A 24,545-nucleotide genomic window follows, 5' to 3' on the forward strand; every position below is an offset into this window, starting at 1 on the left:
ACCCCATGCAGAGAGCAGGAGCTGTGATTCAGTGCCTGAGATGTAGCCTACAAGGGGCTAAAATGGTGTGTGATCTTGAGATGAATTTTTTCACAGAGTCAGAATCACAGAATATTCTGAGTTGGAAGGGATCCAGAAGGATCCTTTGCCTTAGGATAGTGATGTGCATGGCTGGATTTCAGAGAATTCACCCCACTGTGTCTACTGAATGCACAGGAAGTGGAGAGCTATGAAGGTAATGTGAGGTCATCCTAAAACCAGGCATGGCAATGCTGAGGTTTGCTCGGTGGCTTTAAGGGGTTAGATGGGATTGAATGGAGCTTCTTTCCTGGGAACACTGTTGTGAGGAACTGACACTGTGTTGTCAGTTTCCCCCTGCAAAGAAGGGAGGAAGCGGTTACTCACTAGTGGTTATTTTGCTTCTGAGAGAGGTGCATCTGCTTCAAGGAGGTGGACTGATACACAGGCATGGAGATCCAAATCTACTACTTACTTCCAAGTAGGATGGACTCCTATTTTCCCTATTGAAGATTTTTGTTTCGGTGGCAGAAAATAAAGTCTCTGAACTTAATCTTGTGCAACTCAGCCACACCCAGAGCCCCCAGTAATATCCCCCCCCTTACTGCCATACTACTGTTAGCAAGGAGGAAGATCAGGTGGTTCCTACATCAGATGCTGGCTTTTTTCTTGGTGTGTTACTCCTCAAGTGGGGGTTGTGGTAGCTGTGTACCTCATGATTTCAGGCTGAAGCAGTTGCTTGCTTTTTGGGGTCAGGTGGCCAAGCTGCCCTTCTCCCTTGCCCTTCTTAAAGCAAATACCTGGGCTTTCATTTCTTGCTCTGCCAGAATTAAACTTATGTCCCCCTTCCTGAGCTGTCAGTCACCCTTATATACATACTGGAAGTTCTCCCAGGAATATAAAAACACTGCTTAAAGCAGCTTATAGTCTGCAACAGGAAAACAGAACCAGAGTTACTTTTATCCTGGATGTTTCAGACAATTCTGCTGGTGGCTGGAGATGCTTTTCCTGTGGCAACTTAATGTAGGAAGCCACCTCTAGTAGGGAGCACTTAAAGCAGATCTTCAAACCTTAAGGCAACACTTTAAGAGCAGCTGAGTTCCCATGCAGTGAGATTAAAATAAAGCTCTTTTCTTGTGTACCTGGAGTAAGTGACCAGTGGACCCTATGCCAAGTGACTGCTTCATAAAACTCACTCTGCTTTATTAAAAAAGTTATAGTAGAAATGTAAAAAACTCCAAGTTACTACAAAAAAAATGAATGTACAAGTTCTGCAGGACTGCAGAGCATCCCCCTCCAAGGCTGCCAGGGCTGAGCAAGCCCTGCAGCAGCGGTTTCCAAATTGTAAACAAGTTTTTAGTGTTAAGAGGCCAGGGTGGAGGGTGTATCCTGCTTCACAGTGTTTCAGCTGCTGCAGGGGCAAAGTGTCCTGTCAGTGCTGTCTGGACTGGCAGCAACATGGAGAGTGCAGGCTGGTGCTCCCACCTTACATGCTTATGATGAAAGGTCACCTTTCTTTTCCTCAGGCCTCTGAAATGGAACAGGGTTGGAGCCAGGCTGGCTTGTGGGGCAGGAAGGCACTCAAGCTATGTCAGCACTACCTGCTCCTCCCTGCCCTGTGCCAGGTGGATGTTAAGCCGGTGTCTAGAGGGGGTTTTTCCTCACGTCAATCATGGCTGGGTGGTGAGGCACTGGGCTCATGTTCAGGCTGGCTCTGCGCAGTTCCCGGCGGGGCTTGGAAGCAGGAGCGAGGCTCCGGGGTGGGTGCAGCTCGTGGGGCTGCCCCGCCCTCAGCAAGTGCTCCACATCCCTCTGCCGGAGGTCCCCGGGGCTGTCGTTGGGCAGGGAGGAACGTCTCCATGTGGAGGGCAAAGGGGCATGCACCAGGTCCCTGCTCTCCTCCCTGACCCGATGGCTCTCTTCAGTGACAGCCAGAGGCACGGGCTGTTCCCCAGGGCTGGATTCCTCACAGGTCCCGAGCACAGGGGCAGCTCTGTCCCCAGCCCCATGAATGCTTCTCTCCATCCCTGCTGGGAAAAATTGAGGGTACAGTGAGGTGAGTATCAGGATCTCTACTTTCCTCATCAGAACTGGTGCCTGTAGAACACTTGCTGAAAGACCTGTACCCTCACTGCTTCAAGCTTTTGGGATGGGAATTGGAACTCCCTTTTAACTTGGCAGGAACAGCAAAGCCCCAGCCTGGGTTTCCTCTCACCTTTGGCCTGTCCAGGATGGAGGTTCATGTTACTCAGTCTCTGGTTCAGCTCCTGGTTTGCCCACATGTAACGGCTCAGCTCCTTTTCCAGCACCTGAATCCTTGCCTCATACTGCAGCCTGCTGCTGGCCAGCCCCTCATCCATGTGCTCTACAAGAAAAAACAAGGCCACTTCAGCATGCAAGACCCCTGAGAGACAAAAGCAGTGGCACTGCTGCCAATGTTGGGGGCTGAGGGGTTACCACGGCTCTGCTGCAGCAGTAACTGCATGTTCTGCTCGTGCTCCTTCTGCTGCAGGGTGAGCTGCCGGTCCATCTCCAGGCGCTGGCGCTCCACGGCCGCCTCCAGCCAGTACACCAGCTGCTGCTGCTCCTCCAGCTGCATCTCCAGCTCCGAGAAGGCAATGTGCTGCCTGTGCTGATCCTCTCGCAGGGTCACCACCTGGCCAGGGCCCAAGAGCAAGGAACACTTCAGCTCCTTCAGCACCCTGGAAGATCTCCTGCCCCACTGAGCCCCAATCAAGTTAGTTTTTTGGTACAGCTTACAAAGGTTAGTAGTGCTGGGATGTCAGAGCTGCCTCGTGGAGGGAAGAGCAAGGTGTGGCTGCACTGATGTGGCAGAGCCACTGCACGGATCCATGCATCCTATGATTAGTTAAGCCCCTCTCCCAGCTGAGGGTCATGGTGCTGTGGCTTTGTGGCCTGACTTTACAGGGCAAAACTACAGTAGGAGGCAGGGAGAAAGCTTGAATGAGGAAAACAAAGATTTTGGTCAGATCATCATTTCTGTTAACAATTCCTTTCAAGCCATGTTATATTAACTGTGTGTTCTGGCTGGCTAATAATTTAATCAGTAATAGCCAGTAAATTAACTACAGCTCCCACCAGCACAGAGGGCATTTGTGTCCCACCTTGTCAAAGTACTTGCAGAGCAGAGCTCGGGTCTCGGAGGAGGAGAGGTAGCTGAGCTTGGCCATGAGGTTCATCTCACACTGGGACAGCAGGCTGGCTGAGGCCCGCAGGACTCGTTGCCTGCACGTGATGGACTCATTCTTGTACTCGATGGCTGCATCCAGAGCCTCGATTGCCTCATCCAGCTGGAATAAGATCCGTTCCTCCTGCCAGGGCAGAGCTGCAGTTAATAAGGAGCAAAGGGTTTGCTCTGTCTCACCCTGCCCCAACCTTCCCTGTCATCTCAATAGCGCCAGCGAGAAGCTGGGATATGCACAGTTTGGGGATGTGAGGAAGCATTTGCCAACAACCCTGTGCTCTGGTCTTTACTTCTCTCGTGCTACCTCACGCTGTTGCAAGCAGAGCGGCCCAGCCCAAGCAGAGGTACCTCTGGGGACAGCAAGGTGCCCTGACGCAGCTTGTTGTCGAGCTCCAGCCTCTGTTTGAGCAGCTGGTCCTTCTCCTGGCGCAGGCTGTTGATCTCCTGGCGGATCTGCTGCTGGTCGTGGGCGCTGCCGTGACGCAGCTGCCCGTTCTTCTCAGTCAGTTCCTTCTCCAGGTGCTCCAGGCGGCTGGACACGCGCACTATGTCATCTGTGAGGGCCTGCAGCACAAGGGGATCTGCTCTAAAGGCAAGTCAGGCCCTCAGCCCCTTTCTCTGTAGGTCAAGTGACCCCACAGTCATAAGCCAAAGGCTAACGAACCAACTAGCTCAGAGGCACAGCACAAACAGGCTGTTACACAGAAGCAGATTTCCACTCACTTCCCAACAACACTTTGTCCTGGCCTGCAGCCCTCTGCTGTAACCAAGATAGCACCCAGGTTTTCCAGCCTCCACCTCTGCTGGAAATCAAGCAAGGGGTTGGGGTGTCACTCTTGTCCTACCTGGCTGGAGCGCAGTCGTTTGCTTTCCAGGCCACTCTTTTCCTGCAGCAGGGCTTCCTTTTTGGCCACGATAGCTTCCCGCTTCCTCAGCTCATCTTCCAGCTCATCCAGGGCTCGGCGCTGCTCAAGAACTTTATCCATCTCCATGTCCAGCCACTTCTTCTGTTCCTCAATTTTCTGATGGATAGAGAGGTAAAAGGCATGTGTGTGTGTGTGCAGATAGCAGCACCAGTGCACAGGACTGCTAAGAGCAATGGGGTTGAGACCAGAATGAGAGTCTCGATTCCATCTCTGCTACTGACAGCACAGACTTGGCTGGTTTTATCCTTCCAGCTCCAAGATCTAAGTCTTCTGCTACTAGATGCAAGTGATAGTATGGGCTGTCCTCCTCAAGGGCAGGATGGGCTGAGGTCCCTGTTTTCAGATCTCCCCTGTCAGCCTACAGTCTGCCAAGCATCCCCTCTGAGCAGGAAAGAGGAGGCAGACTCGCTCTGTACCTGCTGCTGCTCCAGGCTGATCACGGAACCGTTGCTGCCGCTCCGCCGCTTCCTCTGGAAAGCCGCAATTTCCTCAGTTTTGATGCGCAGGATTTTCTGGTGCTGCTCGTGCTTCAGTTCCAGTTCCTGGGTGTGAAAGAGCAGCCATGAGCATGGAGGGAGCAGAAGATGTTTGCCCTACAGCCAGGGGCTGAGGGACAGGTTATGTTCTCCTCTAGCTCTTTGGATATTCTCTCTCCACCTCCATGCTCTGAGACCCCATCAGAGCTACCAGCTTGCAGAGCCCACCCATCGCCAACCTCACAAATACCACAGTGGCACAGCTGCCCCTGCCCATTCCTACCTTGACTCGGTGCTGTCCCTTGTTCACCTCTGTCTCCAGCCGCCGTTTCTGCTCGCTCTCCTCCCGCAGCCGCCGCTGCAGCTGCCCCTGCTGCCGCCGCATCAGCTGGATGTTCCTCTCCAGCTCCTGCACCCGCTTCTCGCTCTGGGCTGAGAGCGACACCAGCCTCTCTGTCGCCTGCTTCTTCTTGCACAGAACCTGCCAGAGGGGAAAGCTGCCCTTGGCCTCGGCACCTCCCCCATGCCCTTTGCAGAGGAGCCCCCAATCTGCCCCCGCTCGCTCTGAGTGGCCAGAGCTCTCCCCACTCACCTGTGCCTTGCTCTGTGCGGCCGCCACACGTGTGCGGTACTCCTGCAGCTTGCGCTTCTCCCCAGGATCCCATGGCTCCTTGCCCTCCAGCTCCTGGAGCTGCTTCTGGCTGTCACTCAGCTCTGCCCGCACCTGCTCTGCTTCCTGCTCCAGCTCGCTGATCTTCTGGCTGTACTGCCTGTTCAGAGCCTGGGCGTCCTTGCCTGCAACACAGTTCCCTCCCTCACAGGCAGGATCCTCACCTTTCCTCTCTCTCCCTCCAAGTATTTCTGGCTACAGAGACCAACTGCTCCCTTTCCCTCAGCCACTCCATGGAAGGGAGAAACTAGTGGGAAGGGTTTCTGTCAGCTAGAGGAAGGGAGAAACAGGGCTCCACTATCTACAGGAGAAGGGGCTGAGCACAAGCAACGCAGGAAGATGAGGATGGAAGCACAGACCACACATCATAACTAGGAGGCCATTTCATGGGAAAGGGGTGCATTTTCCGGCCAGTAGCTCTGCACCTGTCTTAATGAGCTCTGTGATCAGCTCCTCCTTCATGCGGATGTTGATCGCCAGCTCTCGGATCTTCTGCTGTGCTTGCACCAGCCTCCACTCAGAGTCCTTTCCTGACAGGCGCTCCCAGTAACTGACCAGCGGTTCCCGCTTCCCACAGACCTCTGCAACACAGATTCCCAGGTAAGGAAGGCCTCATCTTAGTAGTTGGGTGACAGGACAATCCGATCTCACATCTGTAGCCAGAGTCTGGCACAGCATCACCCAGACTCACCTGCAGCTTCCACCAAAACACACACTCTTGCCAGAACTCCTAACCTCAGGAGTTCAAGTTTCTCCTTAACAAAAGCAGCTGGACTGTCATCTGCTCCAGTTTTGTCCTCTGGGATTATCCAGGTGGGACATCAAGAGCACCCAACGAAGTACCCAGCAGCCTGCAGGAGACTGCCCAACAACCTATGGTTGCTACTTGCCTTTTGACAGCTCCAGCTGTTCCTCCTGAATCAAGTGGGCGTTGCCTCTACTTGGCTCCTCACTCAACATGCAAATCTCTTTTTTGCTCCAATTTTGGATCCCATTTCTAGAAAAAGCAGCAAATTAATCAGTTTGGTCTGGGCATTGCTACAGCTGTTCCCAGTAAGGACCCTTATGATCTACAGACTTCAGAAGGAGATGAAAACAGTAGCTGTGGTCAGGAAAGATAGTAATTAGCTCCCCAGGGAGCAGTAAAATATCTCAGCAGAATCACTGACCCCACAGGCAGCATTTGCTCTCAGATGTGAGAGCTGAGCTGCAGTGGTGGGACAGCCTGTCACACAACTGACAGGGCACTGCACAGGGCTGGGACAGCCCCAACTCACCGGCGCTGGGACAGGGACCGCTTCTGTTCCCATTCCACCTCCTCTCCTGAGGACAACTCTGATGGCCTCTCTGAGTCCTGGCTGAGCTCCCTCCTCAGCACCACATCTCTGACCTCAGGATCACCAGTCAGGCATTGTGTGTGGTTCGGGTGCCATCCTGCCAGCTCCTCCTCCTGGAAGGAGAAGTTGCTGTTGAGTTGCTGGGGCATGGAATTGGAAAGAAAGGAAACATGCTGCATGAGAGCCAGTGTCAGAAAAAGCAGCTCCCAGCTGGGCATCACTGATAGACACAAAGAGAAGCAAAAAAATGGAGTTGAGCCTATTTTCAGTAGCACTGGTGTGTTGCCAGACCCAGCTTCCTGCCCTCCTGCCTTCTGCTGCTCAGACACTGAGCAAATCTGGGACTCACCCATAACATCAAAGTAAAAGCCTCACTATTGAAACTGGACCGTTTTTGCCAGAGTTGTGAAACTCCCCGGATTTGAACATGGAGTGCAGTCCTCTGGACTACACTTCTGACAAAGGTCATGTTCAACAGCAGTGAAAAAGCAATTCCTGCAGTGGAGAGCAGCCAAATGAAGAGGCAGCAGTTCTTCAACAGCACAGCCTTGTGCCCTCACCTTCCTGCAAAGGGCTCTTCCACTCTGCTCAGGAAGGAGCCCTGAGAGAACCCCACCAGGGCCGTGGGACGAGGCAGCATCCAGTGGGGCCGTGTGAGGTCTCTGGCTGGCAGTCACCAGGTGAAGGTTTTCCAGCAGTCCTGGCACACACAGGTTTGGCATTGCCATCTCCAAGCGCACATGCAGCTCTGAGATCTTATCCTGCTGCTCCTGCAGTTTGTCACTCTAGGAAACAATGAGAAAAATGTGGTTATATACATGTTGATTTCGGACCTGCTACAGAGGAACCTGAAAGCTGGGCTGGGCTTCTCTGGGCAGGACAAGGAGGAGTGGGGCAGGTCCTTACAAAGAGAGCAGAGACCAGAAATACCTGCAGCTTATACTGCTCCATGGCATCCTCCAGGGCAGCCAGGAAATCACGGTTCTCCTCCTCCAGGCGCTCCACTTGCCTCTGCAGTTTGGCCACCTGCTCATCTTTGACGGACTCACATTTCTTCTCGGCGTTCACCTGCTCCCCAAAATACACGAGAGGCAGCGTCAGCATCCACCTTTGCCCTTCCCTTCCCATGCTGGACTCTGCAAGGGCATAGCAGCTCTGCAGACCCAGATTTTTCCTGCAAAATAAATCTCTCAGCTGCAGCTGAGTCCAACTTCTTCCTGCCTGCCGGGACGACCATATCTTTCTGCCTCCCTGTGGCCTCCTGGATAGGATTCTTCTCCTCCTCTCTCTCTCCTGACCCTTCCATCATGCCACACTGGGGCTGCTGCCTCCAGTGGCCACCAGATGAACCCAACCTCAGAGCTGCAACACCCCAACTGTTACCTGGGCTTTTGCCAGCTTTGAACTTTGTGCCTCAGCGCTTTGGTCCTCCATGGAGGTGCTCTCAATGCCGCTGTCCAGCCCGGCTGAGGTCAGCTCACTCCTCTCGCTCTCCACGGTGCACAGCCACTCCTTGACCCGCAGGATCTGCTCCACTGTCAGGTTACTGTCCTCCTGGAGCTCCATCAGCAGCCGGTACGCGGCGTCGGTGCAGGTGCGGTAATGGGCGCACTCTGCCAGCAGCCGCGCCGTGGGGTCGGGCGCGCAGCGCTTGGCGCTGCCTGAGCGGTTGATGATGCGGGTCTCGGAGCGCTGCCGCTGCTCCAGCGCCTTCTGCAGGTTCTTTATCTGCAGGTGAAGCTCCTCAATGTGCTCCGTCTCCTTGCGGCAGTTCACCACCGCCTTGTTCTGGATGTTCTGAGCCCGGTTGGCGTAATTCAGTGTGTTGAGGCTCTCGTCGAAATCGGAGGAGGATGGGCTGACACAGGCTATCATCACAGTCTGGGCGTTCCCCCCCAGAGAGTCTTTCAGGATCCTAGGGAAGAGCACAGTGATAATAATAGCTGAAATACAAAAATAACACAGGAATCAGAAGGTTTTCAATCTTTTTCAGAAGTTAAGCTTAAGGAAAACAATATTCTTGTTCAGTAGTTGGTTTGGCACTAGTGAGGTGAGTGGAATCATTAAGCGGAGGATTTACAGTTTGCACCATGGCAAGTTTCCATCTGAATAATTCCTGAGGCTCCCCGACTGTGATCACTGCTAGCTAGGCACGTGCTGCAAGGGATCCTGCTAGAGATTGCAAAGACCACCTGCTTGAGCTGAGAACTAACTGCAGGCCATCAAACAAGCCTACGGGAAGCTTTTTTTATTCCCTGCCAGGCAGGAAGCATAGGAAAACCCACGGCACCCCATCTCGGCTTCAGCAGCATGACTCATACAAGCCTTGTCTTTGCAGCGCTGCAATGAGCTACTGTCATTTCTATCCTGGCCTCATTGCTCCTCAAGCTTCCTTAAATGAAAACCTGCAGAGGGGGTAAACCTGTAAAATGAGCCCATAAGACATGGGGTGTCCTGGTCCCAGCGGTACCTGGTGATTTTGGAGTCCCTGTATGGGATGTGGGTGGTCTTTCTCCGAGGATCTCCCAAGGCACTGATGACGTTGCCCAAGGCCAGGAGGCCACAGTTGATCTGGATACTCTCCTTTAGTCTCTCCCCTGTGTTTCCTGTCTTCACAATTCGCTCTGAGCCTGCCAGGTCCACAAAGTGAAACTTGGAGACCAGGACCTGTCCGGCGGCGGGGACGGAGGGCGGGCGGTGGTGCAGGGGGAGGCGTCCAGCCCCACGCCGCTGCTCCATGGTCACCGTGAAGATGGTGTGCGAGCGGCTCGACTGCCTGTTGATGTGGGTAGCTCCCGTGTGCTTGGCTGTGTTCCCCATCTCCAGCAGGCTCAGCACCTCGTCCAGCCCTTCCACTTCCGACTCCTTCACACCGCAGAGCACTGCAAAGCAAAGGGAGCTGTGCTTGGGAGGGATGGGCTGCCCAAGGTTGCAGCTCCTCTGCACACCTGGTTCTGTCACCCTGCTCATACTGTGCCGTGCACAGACCAGCTTTCAGCACTAAGCACAGCAGTCTGCTGCAGGAGATGGACAAAGGGATGGAGGGAGAAGACCTGGCTCTCTCTTCAGAGATAGATAACCCAGCCCTGGCCTCTGACATGGGGAGAAAAGGAGCCCGTGCGCAGCTACACATACCAATGTTCCCCTTGTCATCCTCCCGGATCTGGATGTCTTTGCTGGCTGTATCCACCTGCAGCAAGTCCCGAAACTCCTCCTTGTACACTTCCAGGTAGGACACTCGTACCGTGTAGTCGATCAGGTCATTCTCATCGATGAGCCTGAAGGCCTCGGCCATGGCTCGTGGGATGATGCCCTGCTCATCTTCATTGATGGAAGCTGGCAAAGAGAGGCACAGGGTCACAGGGAGCAGGGAATGTCTGGGGACAGAGCCATGGACAGAAGCCTGCCAGCAGCATACGTCAGCTGGAAAGGAGCAACCTCACAACCCTCCCACAGCTCAACCCTCACAGCCCGGGTTAAACATCCCACAGGACCTTTGGGCAAATCCTATCCCACTGCCGTGCTGGATTCCAGCAAAGCTGCTCATTTCCAGTCCTTCCTCAAGAAGGCTCAAGAATGCTCCTTAGCATTTTAGCACATAGCAAACACCATGCCTGCAGCTATAGTGTGCTGTCCTTTGAAGCCAGCATGACTCCACAACTTTTCCCTTCTCTGAGAAGTTTTTTTTTTGTGCTTGCAGCCTGCAAGCAGCACTCTGCTGTCTGAGTTTAAAATGGTTTTCCTTTTTTCTCCAACAGCTGTGTAAAAAGGTGATTCCCAAATCTGGTGCAATGATAGTCTAAACTGGGAAACTGAAAACAGAGGTAGACTGAAAGTATGGAAACAATTCAATGTTTACAAACTATGCAACTAACTAAAGCTGACTGAAACATTTACTGTATGTCCTCTGAAAGAGATCACAATGCTACTAAACCAGGATGAAAAGTTTTTCCCCAATTTTTTCCCATAAACAAACTAACAGTATTAACCCCTGCAACTCTCACTCTCCTTCAGGTTTATTTCAGGACCTAGGAAGATCACCACCACCTCCAGAGCAGGTGGAGGACCAGGTCCTGCAGTGGAAAAGGAGAAACCCTACATGCTGTGATCCCAAAGGTGGTTTCCCTGGGGGTGGTTACAGCAGCATGGGTGGAGAGAAGGAAAGGCTGCTGGAGGGAAAGGATGGGGAAGGGTGGTACAGGAGTGGGGTTGGGCTGGTGGGGGCTAACAGGGTGGAAGGGTTGGTTAGGACAGTGATACTGGAAGTGATGGAGATGCTGCTGCTGTAGGGTTTAGAAAGAGAGCACAGGTGCTGAAATGGGGGTGGATGGTGAGGCTGGAGGGTTGGGAGAGATGGATGGGATGATGGTGGTGGTGGTGGCTTGGCTGGGGATGGAAGGAGGTGGGGATGGAAGAAGGTGCAGTGTGGGACTGCTGGGGAGAGCTGGGAGTGGTGGGAATGCTGGAGGGACAGAGACGCTGGCGGAGCAGAGACGCTGGCGGAGCAGGGATGCTGGCGGGGCAGGGATGCTGGCGGGGCAGGGATGCTGGCGGGGCAGGGATGCTGGCGGAGGCAGATGGCTGGCGCGGCAGGGATTGCTGAGCGAAACAGGCGGATGTGGCGGGCGCGGCGCTGCCGCGTCCCGCGCGCGGACTCACCTTACGCTTGGCCTCCCGATGCCGTGTTAGGTGGCTTTGCCCGGAGGCCCTCGGCCCGTAGGCGAAGACGGTGGCGTTTGAAGCCGCGGAAGGAAGGCGCGCAGCAGGCGGCTGCGACGCAGGCCCGCGTTACACGGGCCGGGACCTGCCCGCCCGCCCTCGGGCAGCACGGCGGCGAAGCGGGAAACCGGCGGCGGCCCAGCGACACCTCGCCTGGTGGCGGCATCGCCCCGCAGGCAGGCGCCGGTGCCCCCGCCTCAGCCGGGCCTTTCCCGCGGGCAACCCGCAGCCGGGCCGCACCCGCACCGCCACCCGCACCGCGCAGCCCACCTCCGCCGCCATGGGCCCGCGCCGGGCGCCCCGCGATTGGCGTCAAAGGCTTTTTCCGGCTCCTGGGCAGGGGGAAGGAGGGAGGGAGGAGAGAGGGAATGGAGGAGCGGGAGGGGGTCGGTAGCGCGCCGCGTCTTCTGGCCAACCCCCGGGCAGCCACCCGGGAGAGGAAAGCGCCGGGGGGAAAACGGGGATGCGGGAGGGCTTTTGCGGGGGCTGTGAGTACGGGTCCGGGCAAGCGGTGGGTGCTCCCGACGAACTCCGTAGCTCCAGAGATGCTCCATCACTCGGGAGATGTTCCATCATTCGTAGGATGCTCCGTCACTCACAAGGGACTCTATCCCTCGTGCGGTGCTTCATCACGTGTGGGACAACGCTCCGTCAGTCGTGAGATGCTCCATCTCTCGTGAAACAATGTTCTCCAACCCCGTGAGGTGCTGGAGAGTCACTTACAAGGGGCTCCATCTCTCATGAGGTGCTCCGTCCCTGACGAGACTCTCCAGCACTTGTCAGACACTCCTCCACTCCTCGCGGGCATTCCCACGGTCGCCATGGGGAAGGGACAAGGGGCTACGTGGCGCTGCCAAGGGGCAAACTGCTCGAGGTGCAGGCGTGGGCACCTCCTGGGATGCAGTTTGCAGAGCAGCTGGTGCAGACAGCCGGAGCTTCCCGGCCGCCTGCTGCGCTGGGGGCTGGCACGGCCGGCTCCAGGCACTGACGTATGTTCAGGACAGTCTGAGCGATGACAAAGTTTTTCATCCGGCTGCCTGCAGTTCCCTCTGCACCGCCCCTGCGGCTGCGGGGAGGGGTATGGTCCTCGCGGGTCCCCTGGGTGCCGTGGGAAGCACTGGACTGTCGGCTGTGCCGAGAGGAGTTGTACACACACTGCTGGGACTGCTGGAGAGCCACGGCCACGCTCGGAATGGGGCTCCGGCTGCCTCTGCGCCGGAGCACCAGCTTCACCCCCGACCACCCTGCCCTCATGGAGGTGCCTGGCCCCACTGCCCTGAAGATGGAAGCAAATGTCCTTGTTATGGGAGCGGACAATGTGGGGAAATCAGGTGAGCTGGGAGCATGAGGTTCCCAGGCTGCAAACTGCATCAGTGTTTGGAGAACCAGCTGCAGGGAGCAGCCTGTGGAGCAAACTGGTGAGATGGGGCTGAGCCCTTGTGATTTGAGCTGGGGAAGGTGAGCACAACCTTGTAGGCATCGGATGAGGGACGAGGGAAGGTATTTTCCACTGAGCTGCAGTTTGCTGATGCGGTGGGGTCGTGCTGTGCCTCTGCTCCGCTCGCAGACTGCTGGTGGCCAGGGGAAAAACAGAAGCCGTTCATGCTGTTGGGAGTTTACAGGGGGATAGTGCCTGACTCTGCTCTGAATCTAGAAAGGAGAATTCTTCTGGTTTAGGGTTATTCTGGTGATTCTTATCTTTCCCTCTGCAGCTCTGACTGTGCGTTTCCTGACCCGGCGCTTTATCGGGGAGTATGGAGACATGGGTGAGTGCCAGGCCAGGTTCCCATTAGGGACTGGGGTCAGGAGGCAGCCCTGCTTCTGCCCACAGGATTTCCTTCCTGCCCATCCTCTCCTGCCTTTCTCCAGAGCCTTTGCCTTCTCCCAGAGGCTCAGTGGTTGTATTTATTCGCTGAACCATCTCTTTGCTCCAGAACTGATTCTCTGGGGTGCAAAAGGTCCTGGGTGGCAGCTGGTGATACCATGAGGATAACTTTTTTTTTTTTCTGGGGGGCTGGCGGCAGAATTCATCTACAGCCACAGCGTGACGGTGGATGGCCGAGAAATTCTCTTCCACATCTGGGATGCCCCCAATTCTCAGGTGAGAGGACTCCACTCCTGTCACCCATTTCCACTCCAGGGACAAAAAATGCTTTATTGAAAGTTACCTGTGGGAAACCACAGGCTGGGAGCTCTAGTTGAGCAAAGCTCACACATCAGAGGTGATCAAACCCTTCTCGTCTGCCGAGCATGGGGCAGCAGCATTGCTGGCAGGGTATCAATAGTCACTGTAGCCCATGGTCCTGTGACTGAGGACATTGAAGCTGAAGCACTAATACTGCCAGCCCAGAGTGAGGATAGGACTGTGCTAGAGAAATGGAAATGCTGCTCTGAGGTCCCCATGCTGTTTTCACCTACAGCCTGCAGTGCTTGGCAGCTGGGTGAGGAGGTGAGGACAGTGATGCTGAAGGCCAAATTGCCCCCTTGGTGAGGACTGCCTTTTCAGTACTCCTCTTTCTCTCTCCCCTTTTGCTGTTTGTTAGGCTTAGGATTGCTGCAGCCTCTTCTAGCAGGTAGGTGTGGAGGAAGGGAGCCAGATAAAAACGCCCTTCCTTTTCTCTTTCCCCAGGAGCAGACAGAGGATGGCTCCTCAGAGGAGAAGCGAATCCAGTGGGCAGACAGCTTTGTCCTGGTCTACAGTATCTGTGACCGTGCTAGTTTCAACATCCTGCCCCTTAAAATCCAGTTCATCAAGGCAGCCAAGGAGGGGCAGAGCCAGGAGAAGGTGCCCATCGTCATTGTGGGCAACAAACGGGACCTGCACCACCAGCGGGTGGTGTCCAGCGAGGAGGGTCGGCTCCTCGCCCTCTCTTTAGACTGTGGTTTCTATGAGGTCTCTGCAGCTGAGGCTTATCATGGGGCCCTCATGGTCTTCCATGGACTGGCCAAGCGCATCCCAGACACCAAACTGGCACTGAAAAAGGGTACAGGGATCCGTGGCATCGTCAAGACCATGTCGGCTGTGTTTACCCGCAAACGAACGGACTCCCTCTGAGCTACAGCGCGGATGTTGCTGCCCTCTGTGCTGCCCAGCTGGGCCAGGCCTCCTCCCTGGGTGCCCATGGAGGTGGTGTGAGTCTTTCCATAAGTACGATGGGTTCCTTGCTGTCCTTCTAATGTCAGGGTCTGGGTGTCCTGCCATACGCAGCCGACGCAGCCAAGGACTGAATGCATTACTCTTGGCTCTGTGATGGGACAGAATCTCTACTCTCTGCTGTACCAGCTTTTTAGGTGCCTCCTGCTTATTCCTTCTATCCCCCAACACTGGAAACCACTGGGCGATTTTGCCACAGCTCCAGGCAGCAGCATCCCCAGCTCCTGCAGCAGGAGCTGCCCAGGCTGTTGGTGAGCAGGGGTGACACGCTGCTTCTGTACAGCACCCTAGTCCTTGTCTCTCCACTCCTACCCTGGGATCCTTATTCCTGTTAAACGCTCGTCAGGATCCTCTCCAGTAACCCTGGAGCACCCGTGAGCTGGCAAGGTGGGGGTTTCTCTACCGGGAGGCACTGGCAGTTCCCACGTGTGTCTCACCGTGTCCCAGAGCCCATGGCTCCGGCTGACCCTGGAGGTCCTCGGTGAGGGCTGATGCCTTCCATCCCACCCGCCTTGCTTTTGAACCGTCCTCTCTCCCACAGCCTTTCAGTGATCACAGCCTTTCCCTTGTGCGAGTGAGCGCTCAACAGGCTGTGCCTGGGAAAAAACAGGCACTGGGCTTGTTCCCAGGATGGGGATGGTACCGCAGGCCTTCTCAAGACACTCCTTCTGTAAAGCTGCCTCTCCCTGGGGAGGAAAGGAGGTGGGAAAGGGGGTGTCTGGGCTCGTCGCTGAACCCTTCTGCTGCTTGGAGGTTTTTCCTGCCTCTCCCCAAACCCTTCCCCTCGTGCCCTGGGAAAACTGTGTTGGAAGAGGGTTTGTGTGTGCTGTATGGACACTTGACTTCTCTGCTGTGTTCTTCTGGAAATGCAATAAATTTTGTTTGGCAGGAAGCCCTGGCTCCTTGGAGCTGTGAATTCATACTTGGGGCATGGGAAGAAGCACGTACTGTGCTGGGCATGAGCACCCACTGTCCCTGTGGTAGCTACCCGAGGGTGTTTCCCGCACCCACTCCCTTGGCCCTGGTTTGGGGGGTCTCACCCCACTCTGTTCCCTTGGTTTGGTGTCTCACTCCCATAAAGCAGCCGAGCAGATGGGGCGAGCAGCAGGTAGGAAGGTTTATTATTGCAGTGAGTACAAGGCATTGTGGGAAGCCAGGTGATCCTGTGGGAGAGGGGCTCCAGGAGCTCCACCTGTTTTCAGCAGTCATTTTCCTGACCCCACCATCTATCCCACCACCAGCTGGGAGGGAGATGCCCTGGGCTTTCCTACTCATGAATCCTGCTGGTCAGTGGGAATCTTCAGGCCCTCAATGGAGGAGCAATCTGTGGCCAGGGATGGGCCCTGCAAAGGGAGATGGAGGGAGGAAGGACAGGGAACCAGGCTTGCTATGGTGATGTTTGATGGCTTTGCTGTCCTCCCTGCTCTCTCAATGTGAAGCCCATATAAGTCCATGCTATCTGCTCAGCAGGGACCAGGGTAACCCAGTGCTAGCCCTGGCTGGTCCCTTTTCCTCTTTTCTGGTCTCACCACTCTTTCTACACCTCCTTCACCTCACCGCTCCCCTCTGGTCCCACCTCCCCCTACCTTCTCCTTCCAGCAGCAGGGCTTTTGTCTGCCTTTATTACCTCACCCTGACCTTGATGCACATCCTATGGCCTGTCTACCACTTACAGCTCCTGTCCTGGTACAGGGGTGCATGTGGGCAGCTGGCAGGGGGCCTGGGCAAAGCGTGCTGTGGGGGGATTAGAAGGGGGGTGGGATGTGCTTGTCCTCCCCACTAGCTCAGTCTTTCTTGAAGACAGGAGTGTAGAGGTTGCCATAGTAAGCCCGGCTGTACATGGGCTCGGGGCTGAAGCGGTAGGAGCCCTCACTCACCCGCCTGTTGTAGGGGGAGAAGGCGGATTTCCGCGGGAAGGGGTACTCGGGCTCGAAGGCAGGGCTGCGGTAGTAGTTGTGCCGCAGGAAGAGGGGGTCCTCGAGCCCCAGGAAGGAGAGGGGGTGATGGCCACGGTACCGCCAGTCACCTCTCAGCTGGGATTTCTCCTCAGCGGAGGGGGCAGCAGCCTTGGTGTCCTCCTTCTCTTCCTTCTTCTCTGTCTTCTCCGGGTCGGACTTGCTGCCCTTGGGTGCCTCTGCTTCCTTCACTGACTGCCTGCGGAGCTGAGAGATGGGGTGAGGACCCAGCCAGGCTGTACCCACCTGCCAGCCCTGCCCTACCTGTGCTACACAGCCCCCCACCCCAAACTGGGAGAACCTCAGGATAAGCCAGTTTGCCCCCAGAGGGGCAACCCCTGAGCAGCTGTGGTGGAGAAATGATCCCAGGGGAGCAACAGGGTGGGGTAAAGAAGAGGGGACATAGTCTCAACCTGAACTGGCACCTTCCCAGAAATGTGTGGTCACACCCTGGCTTGGAAATGAACTGTGTGAAGGTGCCACCACTGTCCAACCTATTGCTTCTATTGGGGAACTACTGTCACAGCTTGGGGGATGCTTCAGGAGGAGGGTGGGACTGAGGTGTCCTCACAGCACCCCATCTCCCCAATCTGCTACCTCCTGACATTGCCTGGAGCTATGAGATGCTCATGGGAGGAGGCTGGGCAAAATGGGGTTTGCTAGAGAGGGACAGGACCTGGCTGGGGACAAACTCACCGGCACGAAGCTGTACAGGGTGCCCAGCAGATGCTTAGGGGCACTGACGAGGGTCCCCCCGAGAGCATCCACTGTTTCCATGGCCCTGGACAGCCTGCGGGGGGTGAAGAGGATCAACCCCTCTGCCGCATCCCAGGCCACGGCTGGGACCTTCTTCACAGTGGAGATGCCGGAGGCGCAGGCGCTTTGCAGGTTGTGAGCCACACTGCCCACCAGCCCAGGGTCCTCCCCTGCCTGCCAAGAGAAACCAGCTCAGCTCTTGATCCTGGCCCCTTCCCCACCGGCCCCTTTGGGTGGGATGGGCTGGCCCTGGGCTCCCCTTCCCCTTCACAGCTTGAAGCCTGAGCGCTTTCAGCTCACTGCTCTGGAAGAGCCACTGCAGCCCTCTGCAGCAGGGTCGCTCCCTGTCCCCACCAGCTCCCCCCACTCCAGGCCCCCGGGGACCCTCTGCTCCAGGCTGTGCTTCCGCTGCAGGCAGAGGCGAAGGGCAGTGACCCCAACCTGCCGCTTCCCGTCCCCATGTCCCAGTGGAGCCAGTGCTGGAGACTGTTCCCAGCCCCTTCAGCTCACACCACCCCTTGCTTCTGGGACCATGGCAGAGGGGTCAGGAGTGTTCTGGGGCTCAGTTGTGAGCTCTGTGCTGACACCCCACAGCTCCAAAGGAGTCTTGAACATACAAGACAGCGTGACCCTGCCTGGTACAGAGGCTGCCCACAGCCCCCAGCTTTGGGGAATCAGGGAAGAGGACTGCTGGGACTGCCCCCCTGCCAAGCCCCCAACTCATCTCCTCCAAGCTGCAGTTCAGGGTTCAGTGGGGATGGGGGCCTGTTCCCCAGGGGTGTGGGGGAAACAGCCTCCATGCTGGCATGGTCCATGGGTAGGAGGATGCTTTGGGGTATCCCTAGCTCACTGCCCTCCTTTTCTCCATACCTTGCTGTGGTTGTTGTCTTTCTTCCCTGCCTTCTCCTGCTTCTGCTCTGCTGCCTTGCTCTGCCGCCGGGTGCTGCTCTGCCCGTCACTGTGGGCCGGCGGTGCCGTGGGTATGCTCGGCTTGGCCAGGCTGCCCTGGAAGAGCAGCAAAAAGCCATCTCTCAGAGGGAGCTGGCAGGTCCCATCCACTCCATCCTGCTTAGCCTGAGGATTTTTCAGGGACCTTGGGGTGCACAGGGAGCAGGGAGTTCATTTGTGTACCCGAGGAGAAACCCAACGGCAGACGGGAGCTCTGGGATTTTGGGACAGGCCAGGGAAGGGGTTCCCACTGCAGCATGAGGTGGGAAAGGGGCCTCTGTCTCCTCATCCCCTCTAGGTCTCTGGAGGGGCTTTTTGCTTTAGGAAGGATGTTATGGCAATGCCATAAATCAACAATTATACACTGGGAGTCTGCTAAAAATAACTTGTCCCACTGATGTGGTACATGGTTGTGTGTGAATATCACGCAGGAACCAATGGCCCCACCTTGTCCTGCTGAGCAGAAACATACTCTGTGCTTGGACTTCCTCCAAGCTGCCTGCAATGTCTCATGTGAAAATTAGCTCCAAAGAGGGTATGGGGTACAGAAACCCAGCAGGTGGGATTTGGCACTCACCACGATGGGGATCCAGGTGGCCAGCTCCTGCCCTTTGGTTTTGGCACGCTGGAGGCTTTGAGTGGTTTGCTGGTAAGCACGGTGGGAGACAGAGCTAACCAAGGCACCAATCCGGCCCAGGGTGCTGGGAGAACTGGGAGTGCTGGGTGCACTGGGTGTGCTGCAACCACTGGGAGCACTGGGAGCACTGGCAGAGCTGGCAGTGCTGGCCTGCTGCTGGGAGACCTTTGCTGTTGACTGATGTTTCTTTTTGGGCTTCTGATCTAAAAGGCAGAAAAGCACAGGCAGAAGAATGGTGGAAAGATTACGAACTGGTGGGACAACCCTCTGAGGCAGCCCTACACCAAAATCCAGGGGCTGCCTCCTGCCTCATCCACTCCACAAGTGAGGAGCTGCCAAGCCAGCCATCACCAGACACCCTCAGAGGGGATTTAGGTATCAGGACTACCTGCTTCTTCATCCTCCTCTGGCAGCAGGTACTCCATCAACTTCTCCAGCCCTCCCAGGGCTGTGTCGACCCCCGCAGCTGCCATCTGGGTCACCGAGTTTTTCCTTGTGTACTTTGCCGTCGTTTCCACCGTGCTCTTGGTGGCCTCATAGCCCTCCGCTGCCAGCTCTATGATCTTATCCATGGAGCTGCCAATGGTGCTTTTGGCACTTTGGAGGGGGCAGGAGATGGTGTCTTTCAGTTCAGACGCAAGCTGCCAGCAGAGAGATGGAGAACAGCCCTGCTGGTGAGCTTGGGGTGGCATGGGACAGCTGGGGGAACCACAGGGACCCCAGCCATAGCCATGCCAGTAAAGAGCTCGGAGAGGGGCATAGCAGCTCTCTCCTGCCTGGGCTGGAGGTAGCTGGCAGGAATGGGACACAGGACATTTTTTATCTGTATCTGGGAGCCTTCACTTAGGCTGCCTTGTTTTCCACCCAGCAGCCCCTCACCATCCAGAAACAAGACCAGAGAAGATGTGCTGTGGGGTCTGCAGTGGGAGCGGGGGTTCCAGATTGCCCTGCCTATGACTTACCTTATCAACTGGATACTGCAGGGCAGGGATCTTCTCCTCCAGGTGGTCCAAGCCACGGCAAGCCAGGTTGTTGGCCACAGCAACTACCTTGGGCAAAAGCACGGTAAGAAAAGTACCCCGGGCTGTCCAGGCACATGCTCGTGCCATCACTGTCCCACCAAGGGAGGCTCTGGTGGGCACCCCTGCCATGCCCCCCAGCACTGGCACTCACACTGCGGCTCCAGCCTGCGCACCACGGGCTCCATGCCCCACATGGCCAAGGCGCCAGCGCCCTGCACGCCCCGCTCGTACACCTCACACACCGAGGCCATCAGTGGGTGGGCCTCCTTGGTGCTGGTGTAGGTCCGCTGGAGGCTCTCACAGGTTGAGCTCACCACTGGCAGCTGCAGGACCCTCTGCAGCACGTTCTCCTGCACATCAGATGGGCATCAGTTAGCCAACAGCCCTTCCCTGAGGAATGCCCCATCACCCACACACTGGTAGCATATGATGTGTTTCAGAGAGCACAGAGGACCTCGGCTTGCACTGAAGGCCATTTCTCAAACCCTATGTCCTGTAAGACATAGCCACGGACAAGCAGGCTGTCTGCTGCCACTGAAGGAGGGGGACATCACAGGCAGTGTTGGAGCGATGACAGTCCCTACTCTTCCCATTTCCTAAGCCCAACTGTCTGAGTTCTCCCTCTGGCTTTCCACTCTGGTGGAAACCTCCATGTCTGATGGAGGTTTGGGGCTACAGTGGGGCCACGGATGAAGGACAGGCACTGCCAGCAGCTGTCACCCAGGGCTCACATCAGCTCAGGGTTAACCTTTTGGAATCTGAACTATTTAATTTCAAGCAAGCAAAAAGGTTTATATTTTCCCTTTGATGATGCTCTACACTGTTGCAGGTAAAGATCCATAAAGAGATAACACAGTGACATGTGGGACAGTGTGAGATGTGACAGCTGTTCACCTGGCAGAGTTGGTATGTGCTACCTGGCCCCCTGGCACACTTCTGCCCTCCCCTCTCTCCCTCTTCCCGCACCCACCTTGGCACTTCCACTCTTCTTCACCGTCATCGTGGCGCATCCACCTGCAAAGCAAAGTTGGGAGCCGCAGACCCCACTGCAAAGGCAGGGCTGTGCTCAGGCTCCCTCCCTCAGTCCTGCACCCCTCCAAGCACAGCAGGGCTGGGAGCTGGGCTGAGAAACACACCTCCCACGGGTGCAGTGGAGGTGGCATTGCCCAATGCTTGACTTTTTACCAGTTAAGCTGTAAAACCAATGTCTCCACACAGCCCTCCCCTGACAGTGTGTCCTAACACCTAAAGATGCACAAAATGAGCTGAGAGACATGTAGTTAGCAGTAGTTACAGTACAGGCAGGATAAAGGGCATTGGCAAAGCAAACTCAGAGTAACCAGGGTGCTGACAGATGTGCATGAGAATAGATTCAGGCTCAGAAAGAGCAGAGAGGTGCTGTGGGTAGGGATGTGGTGAGATGTCCAGCTGAGGTCAGCATCCCATCCTCATACATCTGCTGTATGTAATGTCAGTGCCTGTTCCTGTGCAGCTCCAGCTTGATGCAGGGGACAAAAGCACTGCAAAACACTCCCTTGCACTGCTCCTGGTTGGGTGACACCGAAAACACAACTCCAGCTCCCAGCCCCAGCACAGGCTCCCTTTTCTTAGCAGCAGATGAAATTCTGGAGATCTAAAAAGAGTGAGTGATCCCTCCTTTCACCCCCCAGTCCCACTGAAGCTGTGGGCACAAGCTACTCACCGAGGGGCAGCCCGTTCCCAGCAGAGCAGGAGCAGAGGTTGGTGGCTGCACTGTCCCTTCACCCGGGTCCTCTGAGGGTGATGCTCTGTGCTCTGGCCACTACCACCACTACGAGGCCCCACCTCCCAGTTGCGTGGGTTTGGAAGCTGACAGATTGTGGTGGAAACTGGCCAAAAAGTTCCCTGAAGCCACCGTAATTGGGAACAGATGATGGCAGAAAATCCCCTTTGCTGTCTTCCCTGCACAGCCTGTGGTACAGCTGGGATGCACGGGGATTTAACACCACTCCTTCAGGATAAGATGAGAAGAAGCTGCCTTTGGACTTCACCAGCTCAAAAGCAACAGATCATGAGCAGCCAGGGAGAAGGTGCAGAGTCAGGCAGAGTTTCCTAAGATATTAAAACCTTCCTGCATTTCTGTAGCCCCTGTTTTGCCCCATGGCAGACCAGGATACCATCCCCTGCTGGGAAACCTAACACAGATCAAGAACATAGTTTCTCCCCAGGAGAGTTTATTGAGCAGAAGGAGCAGAAGGCAGATGTAGGGGACACATCCTGCATTAAACAATCTGGTTTGGCCAGGTCTGCAGTTTCTAAGAGGATTCATTGGTCTTGGTGAGGAGGTTTTTAGCTGAGGGTCAGGGCAGACACTGCATTAGGCAAGCTCTAGGCATTTGGACTAGACAGAAATGGAGGAAAAAAATCAAGTTGGAAGTGATCTCTGGAGGTTGCATTACTTAAAAGTAGGGCTACCCTCAAAGGTAGATCAGGGTGCTTAAGATATTCTTCAATATTGAAAATCTCCAAGGACCAGATTCCCATCTCTCTGGGACTTGTGCTAACTATAATAAGGGTAAACTAGCTTTTCCTTATGTCCAGATGGAATTTTCTCTCTTGCAATTGGTGCCTGCCATCTTCTACTTTTGCTCTGTGCACCTCTGAGCAGAGTTTGTGCTCCAGTCAGTGCCGGTACAGCATGTGCTTCATTCCTCTAATTGCTTATCCTTTCAATGACTGATCCTCTGCTGGACCCTAGTTGATCTCTCCTGTGCTGGTGGGACCGAAGTAGGACACAGTTTCTCAGATGTAAGCTCACAAATGCTTCATAGAGGAACAACTGCCCTCCTTGACATGCCAGCAACTGAAACGCCGCTCTTCCATGGCCTCGCTGCACGGGAGGCACACTGACAACTCATTCCATCATCAACAAATCCATTTGTGGTACTGACTGGAATAAGAAAAGACATCACCTGCATGGAGCTATATCAGGTCTTGGTTATTGACTATGGAGACCAAGGATGAGCCACACTGAGGACAACAAAGAGGACAAGTGCCAGAGGACAAGGCAATAACCAAGGGGATCAGTGCAGATGAGTGATCCAGGCAGCCTGCTGACACGGGGCTCCTGTGTGTCCTGGACCACCTGGTGTGAGGCAGGGAGACCTCTGGCACATGGCTCAGAATGCCTTCAGCTTCCAACCACCCCGTGCAGGACACAGAGGTGTGAACCCAACATGACTCCATGGTTCCCTGCTCCTGGCTGTGCTGCCTGTACATAGGGGTGGGAGACTTCCCAGGGACATGGGAAAGCCACACATGGGAGGTAAATACCCCCCCTTCCTCCCCAAAGAGTCCAGAGTTTGCTTCTAGCCTGGGGTCGTGCAAAGCTTGCAGGCCTGCCTTGCTGGCTGGGTACAGAGGCACATGAATGTGCTGGGCTGCCTCCAGCTCAGCGCTGGGGTGAGTCCCTGCCCTCCAGACAGCGGGACAAAGGGCATCAGCCTGCTCAAAAGTTTGCTCTCTTGGCACTGAGACTTTTTCCAGCCCTGCTGGCCTGGCTAAAAGTGCAGGGGGCATGCCAACCTCCTCTCTGCCTTGGCTGGAGTCAGGATCAACTGAAAACACAGCCTTTGCCCTACTAACGCCTTCGATCAGTCCCTCCCCTTCCTCTGGGGCAAAGGCTGTGCCAGCCCCAGGCTCTGCAGTGCAAAGGTACCACGGCCTCCACCACCCCACCGCTCCAGCTCACACCAGAAATGCTTCCTGTGTCCCTGCAGGCAACATTTAGAGTTCTGTGGATCTGTGGGGTGCAGGGAAGCAGTTTCACACCCTTGCCTCTGCAGTCTCCTCTGTACCATTAACATACCACGGTGAGGGGATAAGCCACATCCCCAAAGCCCAGCAAGACTTCTTTACACTTTGGTCTGGGAGGGGGCTGGGGAGGTAACTCCATTTCCATGCAGGATCAGCAACCCCATAACCACTGCTGACAGATGCCTGTCCAGTTTTTTTTTAAGCACTGCTTTCCAGGGCAATCTATTTAGACTTTTATTTTACTTGCAGTTCAAAAATTAAGTGTGATTTAATTCTTTGCTGCAATATAATCATGTTACCTCCTGGATGGATTTAGAGACCAAATTATTGCCTTTCTCTAGGCAGAAAACCTTTTAGACACTTGAAGACCTCACACACCCTCCCCTAGTCACCCTTCCTCTACAGAACTGGTTCATTTGGTGTTTCCCTGGAACTGCTGGTTTTTAACGTTTGATCATTCCTGCCACTCACCTGGGAATCCTTTGGAATTCCTTGAAATATCATCCCAAGCACAGTGTTAACAAGGAAGGCCTTGTCTGTAAGCAGAAGATGACCATTCTCTTGCTAACTGTTTCCATTACAAAATGTGTATAAGGCCACTAATCCAGGAGGAAACTCTTGCTAAAACATTGCTGAATGCAATGCTTTATACATTGTTCAGGAGCTGACATTTTGGAGCTTCCAAGGTCGTGAGGCCCTTACTACAGGGGATAGGAGCTAACAGTAAACTCAGTTTAATCGTTATCCTGGCTCCACCCCTTGCCATCTCTACTGGAGATGTTACCCTTTGCTCCGTGCCCTGAATTGGCATTTATCATTAAATTATGACCATCCAAATGAAAAGCTGTTTATAAGATACTGAAAATGCAGGTGCACCCATTCCTTTCACCACAGCTTGCCTACACTGGGCACAAGGTTCCAACCCTC

At 55.2% G+C, this 24,545-nt stretch overlaps 3 protein-coding genes across 4 annotated transcripts; 1 reads left to right on the forward strand and 2 right to left on the reverse strand.

The window, feature by feature from the left end:
- Positions 1–1,219: 1,219 nt before the first annotated feature.
- On the reverse strand, positions 1,220–11,633 carry KIF7 (kinesin family member 7). The gene is made up of 20 exons (XM_018069483.2): positions 11,505–11,633; positions 11,297–11,402; positions 10,637–10,705; positions 9,768–9,968; positions 9,103–9,514; positions 8,016–8,547; positions 7,563–7,700; positions 7,193–7,417; positions 6,573–6,772; positions 6,186–6,292; positions 5,721–5,876; positions 5,218–5,420; positions 4,909–5,106; positions 4,566–4,691; positions 4,069–4,245; positions 3,572–3,787; positions 3,144–3,350; positions 2,476–2,674; positions 2,234–2,383; positions 1,220–2,048 (listed from the first exon to the last, which is right to left on the reverse strand). The coding sequence occupies exons 1-20, from the start codon at positions 11,631–11,633 to the stop codon at positions 1,663–1,665; spliced, it is 4,137 nt and encodes a 1,378-aa protein (XP_017924972.2). The 3' UTR covers positions 1,220–1,662.
- Positions 11,634–12,273: 640 nt separating this feature from the next.
- Positions 12,274–15,390, forward strand: LOC103759069 (ras-related and estrogen-regulated growth inhibitor-like protein). Its single transcript, XM_008925384.3, has 4 exons — positions 12,274–12,682; positions 13,064–13,117; positions 13,376–13,452; positions 13,981–15,390. Exons 1-4 carry the CDS (start codon positions 12,364–12,366, stop codon positions 14,404–14,406), a joined length of 876 nt encoding a protein of 291 aa, XP_008923632.2. The 5' UTR covers positions 12,274–12,363; the 3' UTR covers positions 14,407–15,390.
- Positions 15,391–15,598: 208 nt separating this feature from the next.
- Positions 15,599–22,251, reverse strand: PLIN1 (perilipin 1). 2 transcript variants are annotated; one of them, XM_029958849.1, is made up of 10 exons: positions 21,526–22,251; positions 20,794–20,869; positions 19,975–20,173; positions 19,764–19,846; positions 19,190–19,442; positions 18,742–19,004; positions 18,087–18,221; positions 17,157–17,390; positions 16,383–16,667; positions 15,599–15,848 (listed from the first exon to the last, which is right to left on the reverse strand). In XM_029958849.1, exons 2-10 carry the CDS (start codon positions 20,821–20,823, stop codon positions 15,777–15,779), a joined length of 1,554 nt encoding a protein of 517 aa, XP_029814709.1. In that variant the 5' UTR covers positions 20,824–20,869; positions 21,526–22,251; the 3' UTR covers positions 15,599–15,776. The 2 variants fall into 2 exon arrangements, with proteins under 2 accessions (XP_029814709.1, XP_029814708.1); XM_029958848.1 differs by having other exon boundaries at positions 15,599–16,667; positions 20,794–20,837.
- Between the last annotated feature and the right edge of the window lie 2,294 nt (positions 22,252–24,545).

The sequence above is a fragment of the Manacus vitellinus genome, unplaced genomic scaffold (assembly GCF_001715985.3).
Source record: "Manacus vitellinus isolate BGI_N305 unplaced genomic scaffold, ASM171598v3 scaffold_16_pilon, whole genome shotgun sequence".
NCBI lineage: Eukaryota > Metazoa > Chordata > Aves > Passeriformes > Pipridae > Manacus > Manacus vitellinus.